Raw genomic sequence first — 21,427 nt, forward strand, 5'->3', positions numbered from 1 at the left:
TGCAATGTCCACTTTATAAGGAACACCTGTACATCTGCAAATTCTTGTAATTATTTAATCAACCAATCATGTGACAGCAGCACAGAACAAAATATTATGCAGATACAGATCAAGAGCTTCGGTTAATGTTTACCTCAAACATCAGAATAAAAAAAAAAAGTGAACCATGGAATGGTTGTTAATACCAGGTGGGCTGGATTGAGTATTTCAGAAACTGAAATAATTTTCAGCTGTCTAGGTGACACCGTGTCCAGTCCATGATAGCCTTGGATTCCTGTTCTTGGCTGACGGGAATGGAACCTAATGAGGTCTTATGTTGTTGTAGCTCACCCACCTCAAGGTTTTATGCATTGTGTTTGCTTGGATTCTTTTCTGCTCACTGTGGTTGTGAAGAGTGAATATTTGAGTTACTATATGCCCCTTTTCCACCAAAAAGAACCGGGTGCTGGTTCAGAGCTAGCACTGGTGCTGGTTCAAAGTTGGTTCCACTGGCGAACCATCTAAAGAAACGGTTTGTCTTTCCACCGGATAAAGAGCCGTCAAAGAGCCGAGTTTGACGTCACTGTATACGTGTCACGTGTGCCAGCAACGTTAGCGCAGCAGCGACAAACACATCGACAATGGGGTTTGTTGCTTTACTATTAATGCTCATAGCTTTGTGAACCTACATTAACATCCAAACGCGGCGAATCCAACGTGTACGTGCAGCTCCATGTAATCTGTATAAACGGAGGTTGTAATCGAGAAAGTACATAACGTTATTTTATCATTAACACAGAAAAAAGGTAGCCTTAGCATGTAGCTACTTACTATCATGTGTGCTGATAATGTATCATATCGCGGTAAAGTAAAAGTGTATTAAACATTATTATACTTAAGGTACATTATCAAACGCGCTAACAGTAGCCCCGCCCACAGCCCCTGACACAAGCGGTTCTTAAGTCTAGACCAGCAACGTTTTGGTGCTACTTAAGAACCACTTTTCCTGGTTCAGAGCCGGTGCTTTGGCTGTTGAACCAGAAAGAACTGGTTCTAAATTAGGCTCTGGCTCCGAACCAGCACTCAAACTGCCTCGGTGGAAAAGGGACAAGACTTCCTGGCAGCCCAAACCAATCTGGACATTTTTTTGTTGATCTCATTTATCATTACTGTTGTTTTTTTTACCCATGAAACTGTTGAACATGCAGTGTTTTATGTTTTTCACACTATTCTGTGTCAATTCTAGAGACTTGCGTGTAAAGGTCGCAAAGGTTTCTGAAATATTCAAACCAGTTCGTATGAAAATTTTCAATTCATATGAAAAATTCCTAAAGGTCACCATTTGGATATTTAATGTAAACTAGAGCTCATGACCTGTATCCGAATCATTTTTTGCATCGTGCCGCTGCCAGACGGTCGGCAGATTTGGACAACCACATGAATACAGGTGTTCTTAATGAAGTGGATGTTGAGTGTGTATCTAAAGAATTCCCTAAATTAAAGCAAGACACTAGCCAAATGCTTAATGGCAAATACACAAGCCCAGCAAAATCAAAATGTCAGCCAGATCCAAATATATGCCGTCCCAGAGAGAACTGTTTATTGGGCCATTTATCACAGAGTTAGAAAAGCAACTTAGTGAACATCTTTCACTTGCCAAGGCTTCAGATTTGCAAATTCAAATGCAGCTGTGATGCACAACCAGGTCCCACTTGGCCTCTTCAGGCAGAATGTTTTCAATGAGTATGACATTGTGTTCTTATACATTGTTTATTAAATCAATTGTGAGCACTGATTGTTCACACTAACACGGTGTCCTCGTTAGGCTTTTGTTTAATAACAACTTCTGATCTATCTCGAATGATTTCAAATATTTTGAATTGTGATGGTCAATTGGGTCTGATTTACACCAGTGATCGACAGAGAAACTGTATTTTTAGTGATTTAGTCAACCTGTATTTAAAATAAATGTAATATCTATAGAATATCAAATCTCTAGATCGCAGATATACTCGAGCTGCTGTTTGCTAAATGGATTAGGTTGAAGTGAGCAGGTTCCAGATGCAGTCCATAGCCCTGTGAAATGAGTCTATGAGAGACCAGCTGTATGACACACAGTGTTGTTTCAGGTAAACAATAGCAGCATGATGAGCTTTATTGGCACAGATTGCTTCTGTCTCTCATGTCTTTAACCCTGTGTTGGGTATGTATTAGTGTCAGTGGAACAGCCAATGTGAGAGAGGAGTACTGAACATGGCAGCTGCAAATTAAGATGGCGTTTGGGATGAGCTGAAATAACTAAATATAATTTCTTTTGCACAATGTATCTTCTGTGCTACTTTACAATCTAGTGCATTTGATTGTTTGGTTGAATCTGAATATATCAGCCAGCCTGTACTCCAGTTATGAAAGCATATATCTGACTGTTTTCTGCAGGCTATAGATAAATATTGCAGAGTCAGCGGAGGTTTCTCTGGGGTTAAAGACGTCTACTCCTCCAACCCCACCTACGATGACGTCCAGCAGAGCTTCTTCTTAGCAGAGACTCTCAAGTATTTATTTTGTTTTTTCTCATATCTGAGTATTAGATACAAGTTGGTATTTTGAGGACAAATAATAACACGTTATTATAATAAATGATAACATAAATGACGTTTAACAACTCTGTCAATTCAGCACTCAAGCTTATTGAACATTGATGCCACCTGCTGATGAAGTTGCTTCACTGCACTTATAATGTGAAAAATAAAGCCTAGGAATAACTGAAGCAAAGCTGAATCTTGAAAGAGGATTCTGTGTTTTTTTTCCTGTGCTGTAGGTATCTCTATCTGCTGTTCTCCAGTGATGATCTGCTGCCTTTGGAGAACTGGGTCTTCAACACAGAAGCTCATCCACTACCAGTGCTGCATCTGGGCAACATCACCCTGCCTGGCAGCCAGGCATAGCGATAGAGGAGTCTCAGCGAGTGTGGGTGCTCGCCTCCTCTTCCTCTGAAAGACTGCAGGTAACTGCCTTCAGGAGTTACCGCGTTGAGGGACTCTTCCGCTCAACCACCTGGACTCTGGGTTTTTACTGCCAAGCAGAGGGGACCAGGACACACTCTAAGACTCTGTCAACTCATCTATATGTCGCTTGTATTGTTTTTCACTGTCTTTGATAAGCTGCCAGTCAAGCACAGATGGCTTATGTGACTCACTCATTGGCTGCATGGCTCTGACATTGGTGGAAGCTGTTAGAACACCACAACTCCGCAAAGAAATCAGAAGCGGTCATGTGTTGCAGCTAACGAACAAACACGGAAAATGTCTTTTCTCTGTGAAGAAAGAGGATTTTACATGACTTATTGTTTTCATTGTTGTTGGGGTTTTTTTGGTTGTTGTTTTTTTTTTTTTCTTTTTTTTTTTGATTGCTTACATTGCTTAATCACTGCAGCAGGACAAATGGCTCTCTGGCCAAACTATCCCCCAGACCCCACATAACCCTGCCACCCCACCCCCCATACTCCCTCAATCTGAACTGTGACCCAGACCTGGTGCTGTGGGAGGCAACAGCTGGATGATGTGACCTCTGAAATCTCTCCCACTCTCCCTCTTAGAGAGAACACGGGCCAGAGGCACCCTGGGATCTCTGTGGCTTCTCATGTACTGATACAGTATGCACGTGAGCGTATGTGTGTGCACATTCTTGTGTTAGTCTGCTGTCAGCCTTCAGAAAACATCTGTCAAATTCTGGTCCAGATTTGAAGTCAAGTATGTTCTTGGTTTGCCATGATTAGTGGGTGAAATGGCTGATGTTTTGCGTTCATTCGCAGCTCTAATAGATTAGTTGATGCTTTCAGGACTGTCATTGCACATGGCACATATTTTATTTCAAAACCATTTCAAAGGGAAAAAAAGAATAAAAAACATTTGTTTAATTTCTATTGCAGTGCGCATGCGAGTATACCATGTTTTCCTTTCAAGCACTCAGTCAGTCTGAAATAAAGGGTTGTGTGATCTGGCTCTCATCCACACTACTTTGTACACAGATTGACTGAATTAGTATTGGATTTATGGCCTCACATGTATTCATATTCAAGTATTCTGACACTCAGAAGAAAGACTGAAGAAAGACTTCTCTATCCCCGATACTGATCTAACAAATGAATTTCAACACTAAACATAGAGAACACATCGGTCAAGGCAGAGAGAACGATTCATTTTTAATATCCTACAGCAAAGAACTTTTGATAAGTCCAGTCACGTTTTCTATACACGCACACAGAGATTATGCTAACATGTCCATGATGACGCCAATTTTTGTACTGGTTTTGCACCATTGCTGAACTAAGGCGTAGGAGGTTTATGGGCTTTGGATCAATTTATTTTCATTCCAGTGAGTAGTTCACAAATCTTACAACATTTCTATATGCTTTTCCCCCACTGCATGCCGCACTGTCTGCTCTGTCTGACCTGATGGGTGCAATATTTAGAGAGATATTCAGTCAGAAGAGACAGGAAGGGGGCCACCACTGAAAGTCAGCACTCGTTTTTTTTTTTGTTTTTTTTTTTGCAAGGTAGTTCCTTTAAAGTATGTCCAGTGAAAAATAATATGCAGTGTTTATAATGCACATTTTAAGTGGTACTGGCTGGTAGGAACTATTTTTATCTTTCAGCTGCAAAAATGTTTTACCCCTGCACCCCTACATTTTTAACTAATGACATTGCTTTCCCCCTGCTCCAGGTGGCAGTAGCAACAGCGTGCTAATGCTCTGTATGTATGTTTTCAGCGCTTTTCCCACTTGCCTAACGTCTCTTCCTCCTACCTAATAACGGTCACCTGTTTCTGTTGTGGAAGATGCCCAGGCCAACATGACCACTAGGTGGATTTTGAGAGCTGTGTTCTGTATTCTGTATTTTTACTGAACTGACAGTACTGTAAATATCTTTAAAAATGTGACAGATTCAATAAAGATGTTACATAAATTGAAGCTAATAACACCAAGCTGTATTTTTCCTATGTTTTCAGTTTTTGCTTCCTACTTATTTTTGTCTCTCATAAGCACTAGTTCATCTGTACCCCTGCTTACTATTCATGCAGTTATTTGCTTTGACAATCATGTATCAGCAGGACCACATGTAGAATCTTACAGTAACCCAAGTAACCACTCCACATCTGTAGTGAGCTAAACAGCATCTCAGAATGCACTACATGCCAAACCTTGAAGAAGAACCAAACTGTTCTGAATCTCTAAAACTATAGAGACTGTTGTGGGTAAAATCCCAGAAGTTCAGCAGTTTATAAAATACTCAACCCAGCCCATTTCACACCAACAACCATGCCACGGTCGCGTTTTCACCATACTGACGTTTGCAGTGAACGTTTATTAAAGCTCTTGATCTGGATAGCTACATGATAGTTTGCATTACATTGCTGCCACCTGATTGGCTGATTGAATAAGGGCATGAATTAGAATGTTAGAATGATGTTGATATTCGTATTAAAATGGCCAATGAATGTATATTAACACACATTCCTGTTATTAATTATGAAATAATGGGGAAAAAACAGATCCTCATTTTAATGCAATCAGATCTAAAACAACCTGTCAGTAGATTAGATTACCACCAATATTTATTTATTTATTTGTTTGTTTGTTTGTTTATTTATTTTTGTCTTTTGCTTGTCTCACTTTGTCCTTCAAAGTATTAACACCTTAATATGTATAATTGTGTTTGCTTTGATCTTACTGGGAGATTATACGGCGCGATGGAGACTGATGGCTTAAACAAGATGCCATATGGAGTTTTCTTTGACTTGTCTTTATTCACCATACATTTGTTATTGTAATTAGAAAAAGTTGCCCTGTTTAAAATATCTGTAGATGGAACCAGTAAGTAAATACATTTCTGCACATGCTGGTGAAGGCTGTATTAAATAAAAGTCATTCGGTTTTGCTAGCCTGGCTATGCACCAGTGATCAGCGAGCAGCTTATTGGCATGTTTTCTCACTAACATCTTCAAATATTTACCAGTTCCTTAAGCAAGTTTCTGCCATAGTATATTTGCTTCCAAACATTCACACTGTTGACTTACCGGCTTAATGTATGCCATTCTCTACCATGTGCTGTGTGTGTGTGTGCTCTGTTAAAGGTAACGGACAAATTTGCTAAAGCCCGTATGTCCTTTATACCCAGGTATCTGTCAGATTTTGGTCTGAACATTATTAGCTGATACAGCGAAGTTTAGGTTAGTTGAAGTCACTGTGCCAGCTAAGTGAAGGTGAAGAGTTAAACAGAAAGCTGAAAGCAGATAAGGAGGCAGAGTTGGCACACAATGAATGTACACAACAAAACACTGCCAGTGTCATTGTGAACCAGGTTGGTCAATAGTGCACTCAGCAAGTGACAACACGGATCACGCTAATTCTCCGTCTTCTCACTTGTCTCCCAAACCTCTTGTCATGAGAGATGAGTATTTTGGTTGTATTAAAACTGTCTTTAACTGACGTCACATAGTTCCCTTTCCATCTGTTCATAAATTTGGAACATGATTTTTTTTCTTCTATTTAAAGTGTGCTTCAAATAAAAAACAAAGGCTTCTGAGATATTTTAATGAAGGCTATAAATAATGTTGAGAAATTGAGTTGCAGTTATTCAAGTCTGAGTTTGATATGATGATTTGAATAAATGAGAGGAAAGATTAAATCTAGAATTCTCTTTAGATTCCTATAATTCAATTTAAATAATCAGTGTCTGGAAGTGTGTGAATAGTTTCATGCCTTCCGGTGTTGTTTTATTAATAGTAATGTGTCTTAGTGAACACTCATCTTTCCACTGTCTGCAGTTTTATTGGTGTGTTTATTATTATTAGTCACCCTGTTGGTTTATTTGTCAGTGTGTGACAAAATGCCAGTGTGCCTGTTTTTATTAAACCAATTAGAGGAAGAAGAGGAGGATGAAACCAAGACAGTCACAGTCCATTAAGTAACGACTATTCTTCTGTAAGCTTGTAATTGCTTTTCCAGTGGCATTATTATTGAAGAGAAGCAACGATATTTCTCAAGTGTCGATGTTGATACTTGTATTTTGCATAATGCCTTTTGTCCACTATTAAACTGTCAAAGTTGTTTCCTGTGTTCAATAGCAAAAGAACATGCATATGGTTTATCTGTACTGCACTCTCAGTTTCTCAGCTGGTGCCTGTCTTTTCCATGTTGTTAAAAATGGCCCCCTACGCAGTGTTTCTGTAGTCAAGAAGGAGTTATTACACTGATAAGAAGTGCAGTCATGATGTTTCTGTTGAGGTCATGTCGAGAAGGTTATGAATATGTCATGATGAGTCATCTGGTGGAAAGAGGTGGGGTGACATTTTGCGTGGACATCTGCAAATGTAGTGGAGTGTTTAATGTGTTAATGGCCTGTGTGTGTGTGTGTGTGCATATGTCTCTTGTAGCATGTGTTTAATGTGTTAATGGTTGCTGCCTAGCCATCCGTGGCATGGGCAGTGACTCACTTCCGCTCTGTCACAAAGCCAGCTGCAGCAGGTGGCACAGCTCCTCCTGAGAACTGAAATTTTCACCTTTGGACAAAACATCTCTTAATCTCTTTTTTTTTTTCTTTACTCCCTTCAGGGTTTTCTTCTTGATTGCCTGTTCTGTGCTGTACATCTGTGCATCATATGTCTAAACCTGACGGTTCTTTGACTTCAGATGATTTTGTCCTAATCATGAGATCTGAGCATTAGCAGTAATGCTTGAGGGTCGAATACAGATGACTGCTGATTTGCCCAACAAGCCAATAATGATTAACTAATTATCCGTGTTTTATTTTTTCCACTTTTCTAGCATCATTGGATTTCTAGGATTTAGGACTAAACGGTTATAGTAAAATAATAAGATGGTGTGGTGCAGCTGAATATAAAAATTATTTTCCTATAACAGCATGTCAGGAAAAGTTGATCTGTTAGTACATCATTTCTATACCAGTCTTTCATCATATCTTCATTTCATTCAGACTGCTGACTATAATAATGTAGTGTTTCATAAATGTTCTTCTTATAGGAAGACTCACAAAATGTATATACTGTCCATTGCTTAATTACAATATTTAAAAAATATAATTTGTCACTCTGAATAAGTTGTTTTTCAGAACTATTTATAAAAAACTAATTAACTTTTGACAAGATTTAGAAATTCAACAACATATTGTGTGGGTTGTGGTGTTGTTGTTAAAGACTGATGTCCATATCAGGGTTACTTAATGAATTTCTTAGTAGGTTAAAATGATAATATTTAAGTCTTGACTCCTGTTCACTCTATTTGTGCACTCAAGAGCCATTGAATTAACATTGTTTTATACCCTCTGTATGGCTGTTATTTGTTTGAAATAAAATGGCTGACATCTCGGAAGAAAGCATGTTGTTGCACAGTGATCCAAAAGGTCTACTTTATATCCAGCCAATACTGTACCACCCGCAGTTGGAGGCTAAGACTGAAGATGTCTGAATCAGAGTACTCTCTCTGTGGGAAGCTTTAGTTTCCTCTGCACCTGGATGTCTCTCGCTGCTGAGGCCACAAACTTCTCTTCACATTACTAATAATTCAGCCTAATTCAGAACAGGCTTATTCACAAAACCTTTGCCAAAAATGAGTGGAAACCCACTGGCCTGTTCTTCCTGAGTAGAACAGTATAGCCTACAGGGCCTGCTTGAGTTCACAGGCTCTCTTTGTATCTCAGTTGCTACGTGCTGAACAATATTTGTCTATACAATCTTTTCATATTTAGACCTAGACATTAAAAAAATGTAATAAAAGTCAACTTTTGTTTATATATATATATATATATATATATATATATATATATATATATATAAACAAAAGTTGACTTTTATTACATTTTTATATACACATATATATACATGTGTGTGTGTGTGTATATATATGTATGTATATATACATATATACACATATATATGTGTATATATACATATATATATATATATATATATATATATATATATATATATATGTATATATATATATAGTCACTACAGGCAGATTATACTGTATATGATATGTAGAAGTGACTGGGATTAACCCCTCTAGAAAACGGACGTTAGTAAAAATTCAGGTGGGGCGGATATTTCTGCAGATCTGTTAGAGGGGGATTCCTCACCTCGGTTTTTTTTCATCAGCAAATCTCACACCTCTTTCCTTTTCTTCAGAGTTTCTCTCTGTGCACCCCTTATGAGCAATGCTGAGAGAACACTTTTTTCTTCAGATGAGAGACAGTAAAGGGAAAGTTTCTTGCTCATTGAAAAGTACATATGAATGTCAAGGAGAATTTCTAAGAAATTACTTTTAATAGATGTAGCAATTGTGGTGACAGGGCTTGTCAGATCTCATGTTTCAAAATCTGACTATTTTATTCAGTGTCTGTTAGATGCATAGATTATATAAACAGATTTCTTAACTTCTGAGTCATATAGTTCATAAATCACCTGTATCCACAACGCTGGATTTTGCAACAAATATTTCACAGGTTGCAGATCTGATACTTATCCTGTCAAACTCAGTATGTGTAATTGCACATACATATTGCAAGCTACATGTAGGTCATGTTGTCATGTTTGAATTATCTCACTAAGCAGCCAATTAGATTAACACCCATTCAACAATCTGGGTGTCACAACTCTAAAGACACTGAAGCTAATAATTATCCGGTAATAATCTGAGTAGGTGTGGAAGTCTGGAATTTAATAATAAATTATTGCCCTCATTCACCTTCAGTAACCACTCCTGGTCATGGAGGTCATACTCAGGAATACCAAGTATGAGGACGGAATACACCCTGAGTAGGACACCCGTGAAATTACACCCATCATGACACACTAATTCAGTTTAACATTCCCAATACACCTATACACCTGTTTGTTTGGAGTTTGTGAGCTGACAGCTGTACATCCCCCAGGCAGAGGAATGAGATTTTTTTTATTGCCTATAACTTCCAGTAACACTCCGTCCAGGGTGTATCCTGCCTTGATGCCCGATGACGCCTGAGATAGGCACAGGCTCCCCGTGACCCGAGGTAGTTCGGATAAGCGGTAGAAGATGAATGAATGAATGAATGAATGAACTTCCAGTAACTAGCTGCAAAATTTGCTAGCTTGCTAATCTGCTACTTGCTAATTTATAGCAAACTATTTTTTAAAAATATCTATTTAAAAATACAATTAATGTTCATAAACAATTCTGTAGTAAAAGAAACAAGTTTAGCTCCAGTTAGGTCCCATGTGCTAAAGAAAACACATCATGGGGAAACTGGGGTTTAATACTTGTAATATAATATTTAATAATAATCTAATATAAATAAATAAGTATATTTATTTATTATTAATTTATTATTTATATTAGATTATTAAATATGATATTAGAATTATTATATATATACTATATATATAGTATATATATAATAATATATTATATTATTAATAATATATAATATTAGTATAATATTTTAGTAATAAAAGTTCGTTTAATATTTTAATAATTAAAGTACGACTCACTGTACTTTTATTATTAAAATATTATACTGTGGAGTATATAACGGATAACATATATAATTATATAATAATATTTAAATAATAAAAGTCCAGTAAGAGCCGTTAGTGTGAGGAAGTTAATACTCGCCGAAATTAAAGGGGCTTAGGCGGATGGTTACCTGGCAACGCAAAAACCCGTTCAGCCAATCACAGGCTTGCTGCGCGCATGCGGGTAATAAAACGCGAGTATTTATAAATCCATACGCTATAAGAGCTGCAGTCTTTCACCTCATGCCATCTACGGTAGATGCTTCAAATCTCAGAAATAACACGGTGGTGTAGGGGGAAAAAAAACAAGCGTCGTAAAGATTTTTGACCTACATTACACAATTCCGAGGTGTAAATAAAGTACGTCGTTAACGGCGGATGGGTTTGATCTTTTTTTCCCAGCAGGCTGTTCGGCCTATAAGAAGGCGAGGCAGCGCTGTAGAGTCAGAAGTGAGCAGATTTAACGTGGAGCTTTGAGTTACTGCGTGTGTGTGTGTATGGAGCTGCAAAACTTTAGATAACGTCTCAGTTTGTTTCCCAACACTTCGTGTGAACGCTTTAAGTGACCCACAGTGCTGTCCTCAGGTTTGTGCTGCTTTATTTCGTCTTGTCTTGTCTTGTGTTTGTGTAACAGCTGAACTAGCACAGGCTGTTTTTCTCCGTGTACGGGTTTAGTACAGCGTATAAAAGCAGTGTGTGTTTCACTGTAACGGTGAAGTGATGAAATGTTTATTTTAGACCTGAACTCTTTTAATGCTTTGTTAAAGCCATCACGTGTTTAAAAACAAAAAAAAAAAAAACCAAAAAAAAAAAACACAGCTCTTCGGATGATGGTGCTCGCTCTGAAACCTCCTCACCAGTCCTTTTTTTTCTTTCCTCCTCTGTGGGTTTTATTATAAACAAGGCCAACTTTTTTTAAGCCTGTCGGTTTGAGTGTAAATAATAATAATAATGGTGGAAGAGCCTCACGCAGGCGGCGCGTGCACGTTTGCACAAGTGCGTGCTTTTAAAAAACAGGTTTAAACTCGATGCTTCTTTTTTTTTTTTTTTTTTTTTTTTTTTTTTTTTTTTTTTTTTGGGGGGGGGGGGTTTTTTTTTTTCTTGGTGTAAGTTTGTCAGGAGCAGTTTCGTATGGGGAAAGCTTGCGTGTTTGAGATGTCGAGTGTTTTTAACGAAAGCTGCTTGGCCTTTCGTGTGTGTGTTGTCACTGTTCCAAAGTTTGCATGATTATCTTATATGACACAGCTGCTTTGCCCGTTGTAAGTTCTATAGATATGTTATCACTGTTATGTAACTCTGTGGTGTCGGTTCACTTTGTTTAGTGTGGGTTTGTTTATTTGTTTGTTTTTTACCGGTAGTAGTGAGATTGATGCATTTTATTCTCTGAGGCTTACCCATAAATATTTTTCCTTCATTGCAGTTTGTCTGAGGAAACTATAACGATGGCAAACATGGCCGAGGCCTCAAACAGCAGCAAGAGTGAGTCGTATAGTGTACTTACCTGGGAGCAGGTGAGCCGACTGCACGAGGTGCTGAGTGAACCGGTACCGATTCACGGCCGGGGAAACTTCCCCACACTGGAGGTGCGACTGAAGGACATTGTGCAGAAGGTGCGCAACCGGCTTGAGCAGAGTGGCATAAAAGTCAATGACATTCGCTTAAACGGGTCCACTGCCAGCCACGTCCTGGTGAAGGACATTGGCTGGAGCTACAAAGATCTGGATGTCATCTTCAGAGTTGATCTCCCGCAGGAGACAGAGTTCCAGCTCATCAAAGATGTGGTGCTGAGCACTTTGTTGGACTTCCTGCCCGAAGGGGTTAACAAGGAGAAGATCACACACATGACGCTGAAGGAGGCCTATGTGCAGAAACTGGTTAAAGTGTACATGGAACAGGACCGCTGGTCTCTTATCTCCCTGTCCAATAATAACGGACGCAACGTGGAGCTTAAGTTTGTGGATTCGATTCGCAGACAGTTTGAGTTTAGCGTGGACTCCTTCCAGATAATTTTGGATTCTGTGCTGTCTTATTACGACTCAGAAAAGCCTATGACTCAGCATTTCTACCCTACTGTGACTGGGGAGAGTATGTATGGTGACTTTGCTGTGGCACTAGACCACCTCAGGAACAAGCTGATTGCCACCAAAAGGCCAGAGGAAATCCGTGGAGGTGGCTTGCTGAAATATTGTAACCTTCTAGTGAGAGACTTCAGGCCCACAGATAAGGAGGAGTTCAAAGCATTAGAGCGCTATATGTGCTCTCGCTTCTTCATTGATTTTCCTGACATCGGCGAGCAGCAGCGGAAACTTGAGGCCTACCTGCAGAGTCATTTCGTGGGTGAGGAGAAAAGCAAGTATGACTACCTCATGATCCTGCGACGGGTCGTGAACGAGAGCACAGTCTGCCTCATGGGACATGAGAGGAGGCAGACACTTAACCTCATCTCACTCACAGCTTTCCGGGTGCTTGCGGAGCAGAACGTCATACCAGATGCCACTAACGTGACCTGTTACTACCAGCCAGCACCTTATGTCCGAGACCTGAACTTCAGTAACTACTATGTGGCGTCTTGTAACCAGTCCATTCCAACATGGCTGCCGTGTAAATAAGACTCTAAACATATGGTTTATTAATGAAGGGGAAAAAAAAATCAAAAAAACAACTGTTTGGCCATGAGTGGTATTTTTCTGTGTGGGCATAAAGATATTTAAGAGGACAAGCATTCGGGTCTATATTTGTGGGGTTTTTTTTTTATTTTTTTTTCTTCTTTTCTTTTCTTGCTAAATTCATGTCAATGTTTCGAGACCTTTTGGAGTCTAAGTAATATATATCTATATTTTTAGAGATTGGAATTTCTATATTGGTGGGGAAAGATCAAATGCTCCTTTAAATTTGTTTCTCAGATTGTTTTTGTTGCCCGTGTCCCTTATCTGAGCAATGACGTTTTTGCAACTTGAAATTTTTATTGTGCCTTATTCCTCCCTAATGTATTATAGACTTTTGTCTTTAAGGGAGGGAAAGATTTCTCAAAAGACAGTTTTGATGCTTCTTGCTATAAAACACAGAAAATGTAGAAAAAAACACAAAATTTTGTTATATATATAAATTTGGAAAAAAGAATTTGGGTGACACAAAAAAAGTAAGCACGGACTTAAACAGGAAATTCCAGTGTGCAATGAGGAGGGATTTCCCCCTTTTTTTTTTTTTTTTTTTTTTTTTTTTTTTTTTTTTTAAAAACTATGAGCTGCTAATATCCTTAAGAGCTTTCAGCTTGAGCATTTTAACTTCCTCAGCTAATGATAACCAGGGTTATTGTGAGGTAAAGGACACTGCACGTTTTTTCTAGACAGAGGTGGTGAACATATAGTTTACGTAGCATTTGTTTTGGGGTGTGCTACAGCTGTGTACATTGTTTGCATGCAAAAATATCTTTAGTATTCCACTACAAACTTCAGAAAGTTCTCTCGGTACAGCTGATTCCAGATTTCCAACCCGTTTAGGACAAATAAGTCATGTAGCCTAATGCTTTGTTAAGGACAACAGTGCAAGTTTTCAAAAACTAACTTGTCATCGTTCTGTGATTTAATCTGGGTAATGCAGAGTTGGCTGCCGGTGAGAGGACAGGATAGCCTTTGAGTGACTTATGCATGGAATTGAATTTGAAATGAGTGTACATGTGAGAAGGAGCATGACGGTGAGGTTGTCCCTTTTCCTTAAAAGGATAAAGTGTTGGGTGTCCAGTGCGCTTGAGTCTATAGTGATCCTTAGCAGGCTTTGCATTGCTGTGTAACAAGACTCCAAACTGGTGTCGCACCGCTCTAAAATTATCCTAAGAGGTGCAGGGCAGAATATGTCTTCGCTGGAGGGAGGTGGGCAGGGTTTTCTGCTGTGACAAACACCTTACATGTGCTTCTGCTGCTCTTGCTCTTGTATGGATCCCATGCTGAACCCTTTTGTGGTCATTGGAGCAGGGCCCCATTCACAGAAACATTACAGTGGCTTTTGGTAGATTCCAGTTATGGATTTTTAAACCTCTGGTATGGTTAATGTTGCATGCCCCCAATGTTAAAACCTATGCACCTCAATGTCTGGTGTGTTTTAACACCACATAATCTGTGTGAAAAACCTTTCATTCTGAACTAACAGCTGTTTCTGATTTTCTTTACGAAGTCTCTCCTTCTGCTTACTCTGCATCTGCACGCAGCTTTTTCAGGTCCGCACACACAAAGTGGATGACCTGGAGAGCCACGATCAGCCTCTTATCTGCTTCTCACACACAGACTTTGGAGGGAGGTGGGAAAGGGTCACTGCAGCCTCTGACAATTGTGGTCACACTCTGGGTCAGGTCTTATCAAATTTTTGTAGGCAGGCTGTGGTTGTTGGGGGGGGGGGGATATTAGGGTAGGGGGTCAGAGGTTACAGTAAATATTGGGTCAGGGTATGTGTATGTTATGGATCTAGGCATTTTGGTGTCATGAGAAAAGTCAGTTTATATGATGATGTCATCTTTGGTCCATCCTAACACCTTGCTTTTCTTAAGCCTAGTTGTCTAGTCATTCCAGTAATTGAGACTTTGTCAGTTGCCCTTTTAATGCCACCAAGCTGGGCAAAATCGGGCATTGACCAGTTATCGTTAAATACCTCATACTTTTAAATTTCTGAGTAGCTGTGTAAGTGCACGAGCTCTAAATGACACATTGGGTGAAGCGGAGAACGGATCCTGGACAAAGGGCTGCTGTGTGGTTCTGAATTATTTAACCTGCATTCTGGCTTGAACTGTTTCTCGTATAACTGATGGGATATACTTAATGGAGTATTTAGATGTTGTTTGCTTTCAGATGTATTCATTTCTCAGACATCTGTGGTCCGGTTTCCTCAAAGCAAACCCAAGTATCTTTTCTTCAGGTTATGTTAAGTTTGTGCAAATCAGCTCTTAAGGCTTAAGTTTTAGACCACAGATGTGACGTATCGATACAGCATCTCCTTAATCTGCCCATATTGAGCAGTTTTAGCTGCCGTCTGACGTTTTATCCTGCTGGTTGTTCACCCAGATGAGACTTGGCATGGTGGGCTTTGGCTGGGCTCCTATTTAACAGCACAAGGTACAGTGGGTTGCTTGTAATATAGGGAGATTGTATTTGAAATGATGCATGCAGTGTCTATACTAATGCAGAAGTATTTTGTTCTTTCAGATAGGTGTTTTTATCATTATTATTATTATTTTTTTTGTTTTTGTTTCTGCTGTAATTCCAGAATTTCCCTATTTGAACATTCTCTTGGCTGTCTATCTGTGAACAAAGGTGTTTAAGCTTTGCTAGTACTGTTGCACTATGGCTCAGAAAGCATCCGTATCATTATGTTTAATGTTTTCCTAGGGGAGGACTTTCCTGTGTTAGGACAATTGTCTAAAGTTTTGCTGATGCTGGAGGCTTTTCTGGAAGTCCTTTGCCAGGTGATAACGAGTTGTAGGATGTGCAGTTTTTTGTGTTCTGTCTAACTGTGCCAATGATTTGTGAGCTGAAAAGTTTAAGATGTTAATTTTTTTTTCTTTTTTTTTTTTCTTTTTTTTTTTTTTTTTGGGGAAAAAAGCTTTTGTCAACATGGTGTTTTGAGGTTTATTAAAAATTTTCATTGTCGATTAATTTGAGCACTTTTCTCACTTTAATTTTCTTTGGATGGAATTGAACATCAGGAAAATATGTATGAAGAGGAGGGGAAATAAAGTATTCAACCCCACAGTGATGTTAATTGTGTTTATTTCCAAATTTGACATTTATGTGCATTATTTGATAAATATAGCTATTTGGTGCACGAGGAAAAAAAAAAAAAAAAGTGAAGTCTTGAAGTCTCAGTGAAAAATGAGTAAGTAACTGATCTGAGTTATTGGGTTGTGTGTAAATGTAGTTACTTTTTCATGTTCTGGAAGCAGTCATGCTACTAGAACCTTCTGCACATACCGCTCCAGGGGACACTGGAATTGCATCTAGCCTCCAGCAGAGTTTTGTCATGGCCTTGCTCCATTTCCCACTGTCATACCATGGCACAAAGCTATGCATCAGCAGGTTGGTAACATGGTCTACTGATGAAGTCTGAATGTGAAAAAGGAAAAACTTTGTATTGCAAATGAGCTGGAATGCAATGAAAAGAACTGAACTTTGTTTAAAAATGATCAAAGTCATGTTAGAAGTGATGGAAGATTTCTTATAATGGTTAATGAGTAAACTCCAGGATTACTTTAAGCCATTGAAGCCAATGCTGAGTTTTAGTTGTCTGGTTTTATTTAGGAATAAACTGCAAGCTGTTTTATTTCTAAGATGCTGAAACCATGCTCAGTTTTAGTACTTCAAAGAAAAGCGGTACTAAAAATAAAAACCGGCCCTGATTTAAAAAATTCTAGCATTTTTTTAAAATGACGACATTGTTTGCTGAATTTAATTAAAAAAAAAACCCTGCATGTGGAAAACATCTTTGAATTGGTTTGAGTAAATTTGTCCATGGTGGTGTTCACGGTGGGAGTGTTTAGTAATGTTACTGTACATTTCCATGCAGTGAGTGTGTGTTTGTGCGTGTGAGAGAGGGGAGGGGGAGGGGGGTGTGCGTTTGTGAGTCAGGGAACGCTATTCTAAATCGTTTTCGACCACAGGACTGTTAAATTCTCATGTTTGACACAGCAGTAGTAGTGGCTCACACCAAGCAGTGGTTGCAAGGTGAATATGTACGTATTCACATTTGAATGCATTACTGTTTCTATATTAACAAATCATTCACTGGGACTCGTACAGCATGTTATGTGATGATAAAATAAAGTGTTATTGAATAAACATGAGCACGTAATTGGTGAAGTGGTGCTACTTTGCCCAAGATGTCTAACATTTATGGATGGTGTCTTCAGTGTCAGCACATTAACAGTAAAATTTTTCACATCCACAAACACGGTGATGCGGTGAAATTAATCAAACATGTGCATCAATATTTTGCCTATTTATGGGAGCTGTATTCCTGAACTTGTTTTAAATCTTTGGCAATAGGGGAATAATTTCCACTACTGGAACAAAAAATAAATAAATCACAGATTCTTTGGCTACTTCTGGGCCACGTCACATGCACCACTATGATCTTCCTATAACAGAAAGTCAGCATGTATTATATCCTAAATAACAGCAGCTCTGACAGTAAATCCACCTGCAAGGCAAATCACAGGTGTATGTTTTTATGGTCTGTGTAATCTAAGCCTTCTAAACCTCATAAAAATGTAAACACGTATTATATAACAAAGTCATTAATGTAGACATTTATTTCTATTAAAGGAGAATTCAGTGCAATGTGATATGGTGTTTTACCAGGTTCAGGTGAGGGTGGAGTTTACAGAATGACACAGCGACAACCACATCAGCAGTAAAATGGCGTCTACTTGTGCTTTCAATATGTCAAGCAATAGGTATGTGGTTAGTGAATGTCCACAGCTGCCCCAGCAGCCTCTCTCCTTGAAACCCTGTGTACTGCTGTACTGTCTGCTTGCCTCCACAGGTTTACTTTCCTTCTCGGGAGTGTGTCCGTTCCTACCTGCTGCAGCTCCTTGTCATTAAATACAGATTCAGGCTCTGCAACCTAATCAAATGTTTAGCTGTTACCTTATCTATCTGCCATTTTTAATGAATGAAACAACTAACACTGTTAGTGTAAAGTAAACACAGCCTCAGTTTCCATGGATGACTTCAAATGCTCTGGAAAGCGGAAGGAAACTGAATAGTGTTTTACTGGGTTGTTTCAGTGTTTGGGAGTTGGGTTAAGCTTTGGCATGAATCTCAAATCTGTCTGCTTAGTGCTAATTTGAATCATGTTGTATTTTTTTTTTGTTGGCAGAAATCATGTCCATGTTTCTGGTTACAGGGGCATAATGTAGAGTTGCCTGTGTTAATCACATATATGCAACAGAATACTAGAGCTTCGACTGCTAGACTGGAGCTAGACTGCTTAATCTAATGTTTTCTCTTCTCTATCTTGTTCTTTTTCCGCTGGATCCACTGATAAGGGGAGCTCATGTGGAACTCTGATAATATCTCAAGCTAACATATGCTACATGCCAGTGCAATAACCTGTGTGTGTGTGTGTGTGTGTATGCGTGTAGCAATCGGGAAGCCATGATGGTCAAAACATACATCTAAGCCAGCGATAAGAGAACAATCAAGCAAACTAGGCAGTTAACAATGCCCCATTTCTGGAATACTGCGGAAAGAAATGCAGAGACAATGAAAACACTACACAGCAGAATGCAGGTGAGAGACACAGGCAGAGAGACAGTCCACTGAATATCCTCCCTCTCCAAACAATGCACTTTTCTGCCTTTTGTTCACATGCTGTAGAAGTTGTAGAAGCACATGATAAATTTGCATGTGTCCACTATGTGTCTGATGGAGCTCTGATTTTGTCTGTGGACAGAATTTTATTTTACAGCTTTAACATTGTTGTTAGTTATATATGAGGAATTCCACATATTATGCCTGTTAATAAGTTACATTTATGTCAGAGTTCTTTTTTCTTTTTGATTATAAAGGCACTCTAAAAACATTTTGCCTTCTTCTCCTAGGGTTCTTGACTCAAGTCTTGTGAAATTGTGATTTAACTTCATACCGTCATAATTAGCATAATAATGGTTCCGTAAACTGTGACTGCACCATGATGTCCTTAGGAGCGGTTTCCTTGAAAAGCATATACACATCATATCCATGTAAGTATCATCAAGGGATAGTAGAGATTTAAAAAAGTGTTGGATTAAAATATTAGTTTGGCTAGTTGCTTTAACTTGAGAAATCATAATCTTCAATCCCTTCATATCCTTGACACAGTAACACTGAGTGACAAACAGGAAGACAAGATGCAGACGCACAAGTTAGACGATGGCGAAAGTCACAAAGTATGTGATAATATGGTGACAATCATAACATGTGTGAGGGAAGGAGATTAAATAAGAATTTAACACACACGCAATGCATATAAAGACAGATCTGAATACACAAATAAGTGAAAAAGAGAGAAGTGGAAATGTGTGTTCAGTATTTAGGGAAGCAAAGTGATTGAGATGGGAACAGCAGGTCTGTTATGAGGACATGCAGCAGAATTTAAATGCTAGTCACTTTTTGAGCGATTATTTAGTAACCTTTTTCAGTTTTATGTTATAAAGCTGAACGTCTTATGTTGGAGACGGAAGACAGGAAAGTTGTTTAGATGAAAAATCCCTCTTCACCATGTAACTCCTATTTTACCCTTTAACTTTAAGCCTAAGCTTAACCGTTTTTTTTAGAATTAGCCTGTACAAAATAAATCCAAACATGGATACAACGAAACATCAAATACAAAATTTCTAACCCTGTTCCTAGCTCCTGAGCTGTGTGTCAGGCCAACCCACTGTACACTAGTCACTTAGATTAATGTTATTTAAAGTTAGAAATGATCATAGTAAGAAATAGGACAATTCACTGTAGTTGTTCTTCAAAGCATAGTCAATAAAGTATAAAAAGTCTTGCAGACTACACTGAAGAAAAATGCTCCATTCCACAGATATTTTTGATGTTGATAATATCATCATCATCATCATCATTATCATCAACATCATCATTATCATCATCATAGTGTAATCGTAATCCCTTCCTTTCTGAACTATGTGTCTGGCTAATGTCTGTATTTTCCCTAAGTTAGAATGTGAAGGATTAATTGCACCATGTCAAAAGATTAGCATGAAAAAATTGACTCTGAATAAATCATTTGAATCATTTTGTAAACTGGTGAATTGTTTTGTGCTCTTACTGCAAACACAAATGGAAGAAATACAGTCTGGTACTATTGGTGTCCATTACAAGAACCCAAAATCGTGAACGTATGGCTCTTTGTTTAAAGCTCGATAAGTGGCACTGTAAATTGCCAATAGTTACAAGACATTTAATTTTGGTTGGAAAAGCAGGAGATTTGCTGCACAGAAACCACCAATTTCCATCTCTGCTCTTTTTCTGCTTTTGCCTCCAGTCAGCTCTGTCTTTCTATCTCTTTCTATCTTTCTATCTTCTTTCACAAATTTCTTGTAATTCTTCATCTAGGGTTTGTTCTAGGGTTTAAACTGTACAAAGGTTTAAAATGATCTGATGATGGGACTCTAGTAACAACCAATGGCCATTTTATAGTAAATAGCTATAAATGTATATAAATGAAACATTACTGCTGCTGCATTACTGCATTAAAGCAACCAGAGTGTACTGGCTGTATATATATATTGCACAAGCCATATATCAGTTTGCTTCTTAATACTGACATTATATAGGAAAAATACATGGAATGGAATGGAAAGAAAGAAAAAGAAACTTTTTAAAATTAGTATTTAATAAGCATTTAGACAAGCTAGTTGTAGCAGGAATTAGCAGCATATGGCCTGTAAACGCAACTGCGATCAAAGGCAGTAAACTAATCTGAAACTTCAGAATGATGTCTGCAGTCTCTCCAGCTGCAGACATGTTCAATTATGAGCTATGTCTGTGCTAAGCGTAGCCAAATGCTGAAAAGTTTCTCATCCCAGATCGATTCAAAGTCCAAGATGTCAGAATCAAGACAAATGAGGGAAGAGTTTGTGTCCAATAAAGTCACAGGAAAAGCAGGTCATGTTTTTAGTTATACAGCACACTCTGAAATGATCCCATAAGATGGTGAACATAGCCTGCAGGGCAATACTTAAATTACAGGACATTGGAGTCCGATGTGAGGCTTTTGTGGAGTAACAGGCAAAGAGAGAAGCCAACCTAAGCCCTGTACTTTTATAGTCTGAGAAACCTAACAGCTTAAGCAAACTGTCCTTCCTTTCCAGGAAATAGACAAGCTGCTCAAACAGTAACTG

The 21,427-nt window shown here is 38.5% G+C and overlaps 2 protein-coding genes across 3 annotated transcripts in view; both read left to right on the top strand.

Annotated features, from left to right (window-relative positions):
• man1a2 (mannosidase, alpha, class 1A, member 2) overlaps positions 1–4,948 on the top strand; it is a 59,882-nt gene extending 54,934 nt beyond the window's left edge. For both annotated transcript variants that reach the window (XM_060876157.1, XM_060876158.1), the window contains 2 exons: positions 2,416–2,531; positions 2,798–4,948. In XM_060876157.1, coding sequence (XP_060732140.1) covers positions 2,416–2,531; positions 2,798–2,924 — 243 coding nt within the window. In that variant the 3' untranslated portion in view covers positions 2,925–4,948. The remainder of the gene's footprint in view (positions 1–2,415; positions 2,532–2,797) is intronic.
• A 5,930-nt stretch (positions 4,949–10,878) lies between these two features.
• tent5c (terminal nucleotidyltransferase 5C) lies at positions 10,879–14,925 on the top strand. The gene is made up of 2 exons (XM_060876160.1): positions 10,879–11,133; positions 11,969–14,925. The coding sequence occupies exon 2, from the start codon at positions 11,991–11,993 to the stop codon at positions 13,155–13,157; it is 1,167 nt and encodes a 388-aa protein (XP_060732143.1). The 5' UTR covers positions 10,879–11,133; positions 11,969–11,990; the 3' UTR covers positions 13,158–14,925.
• Positions 14,926–21,427: the final 6,502 nt, after the last annotated feature.

The sequence above is a fragment of the Tachysurus vachellii genome, chromosome 8 (genome assembly GCF_030014155.1).
Source record: "Tachysurus vachellii isolate PV-2020 chromosome 8, HZAU_Pvac_v1, whole genome shotgun sequence".
Classification (NCBI taxonomy): domain Eukaryota; kingdom Metazoa; phylum Chordata; class Actinopteri; order Siluriformes; family Bagridae; genus Tachysurus; species Tachysurus vachellii.

What these genes read in the sequence shown, in the direction of transcription:
- tent5c (XM_060876160.1), top strand. Translation starts at nt 11,991, where the DNA reads ATGGCAAACATGGCCGAGGCCTCAAACAGCAGCAAGAGTGAGTCGTAT.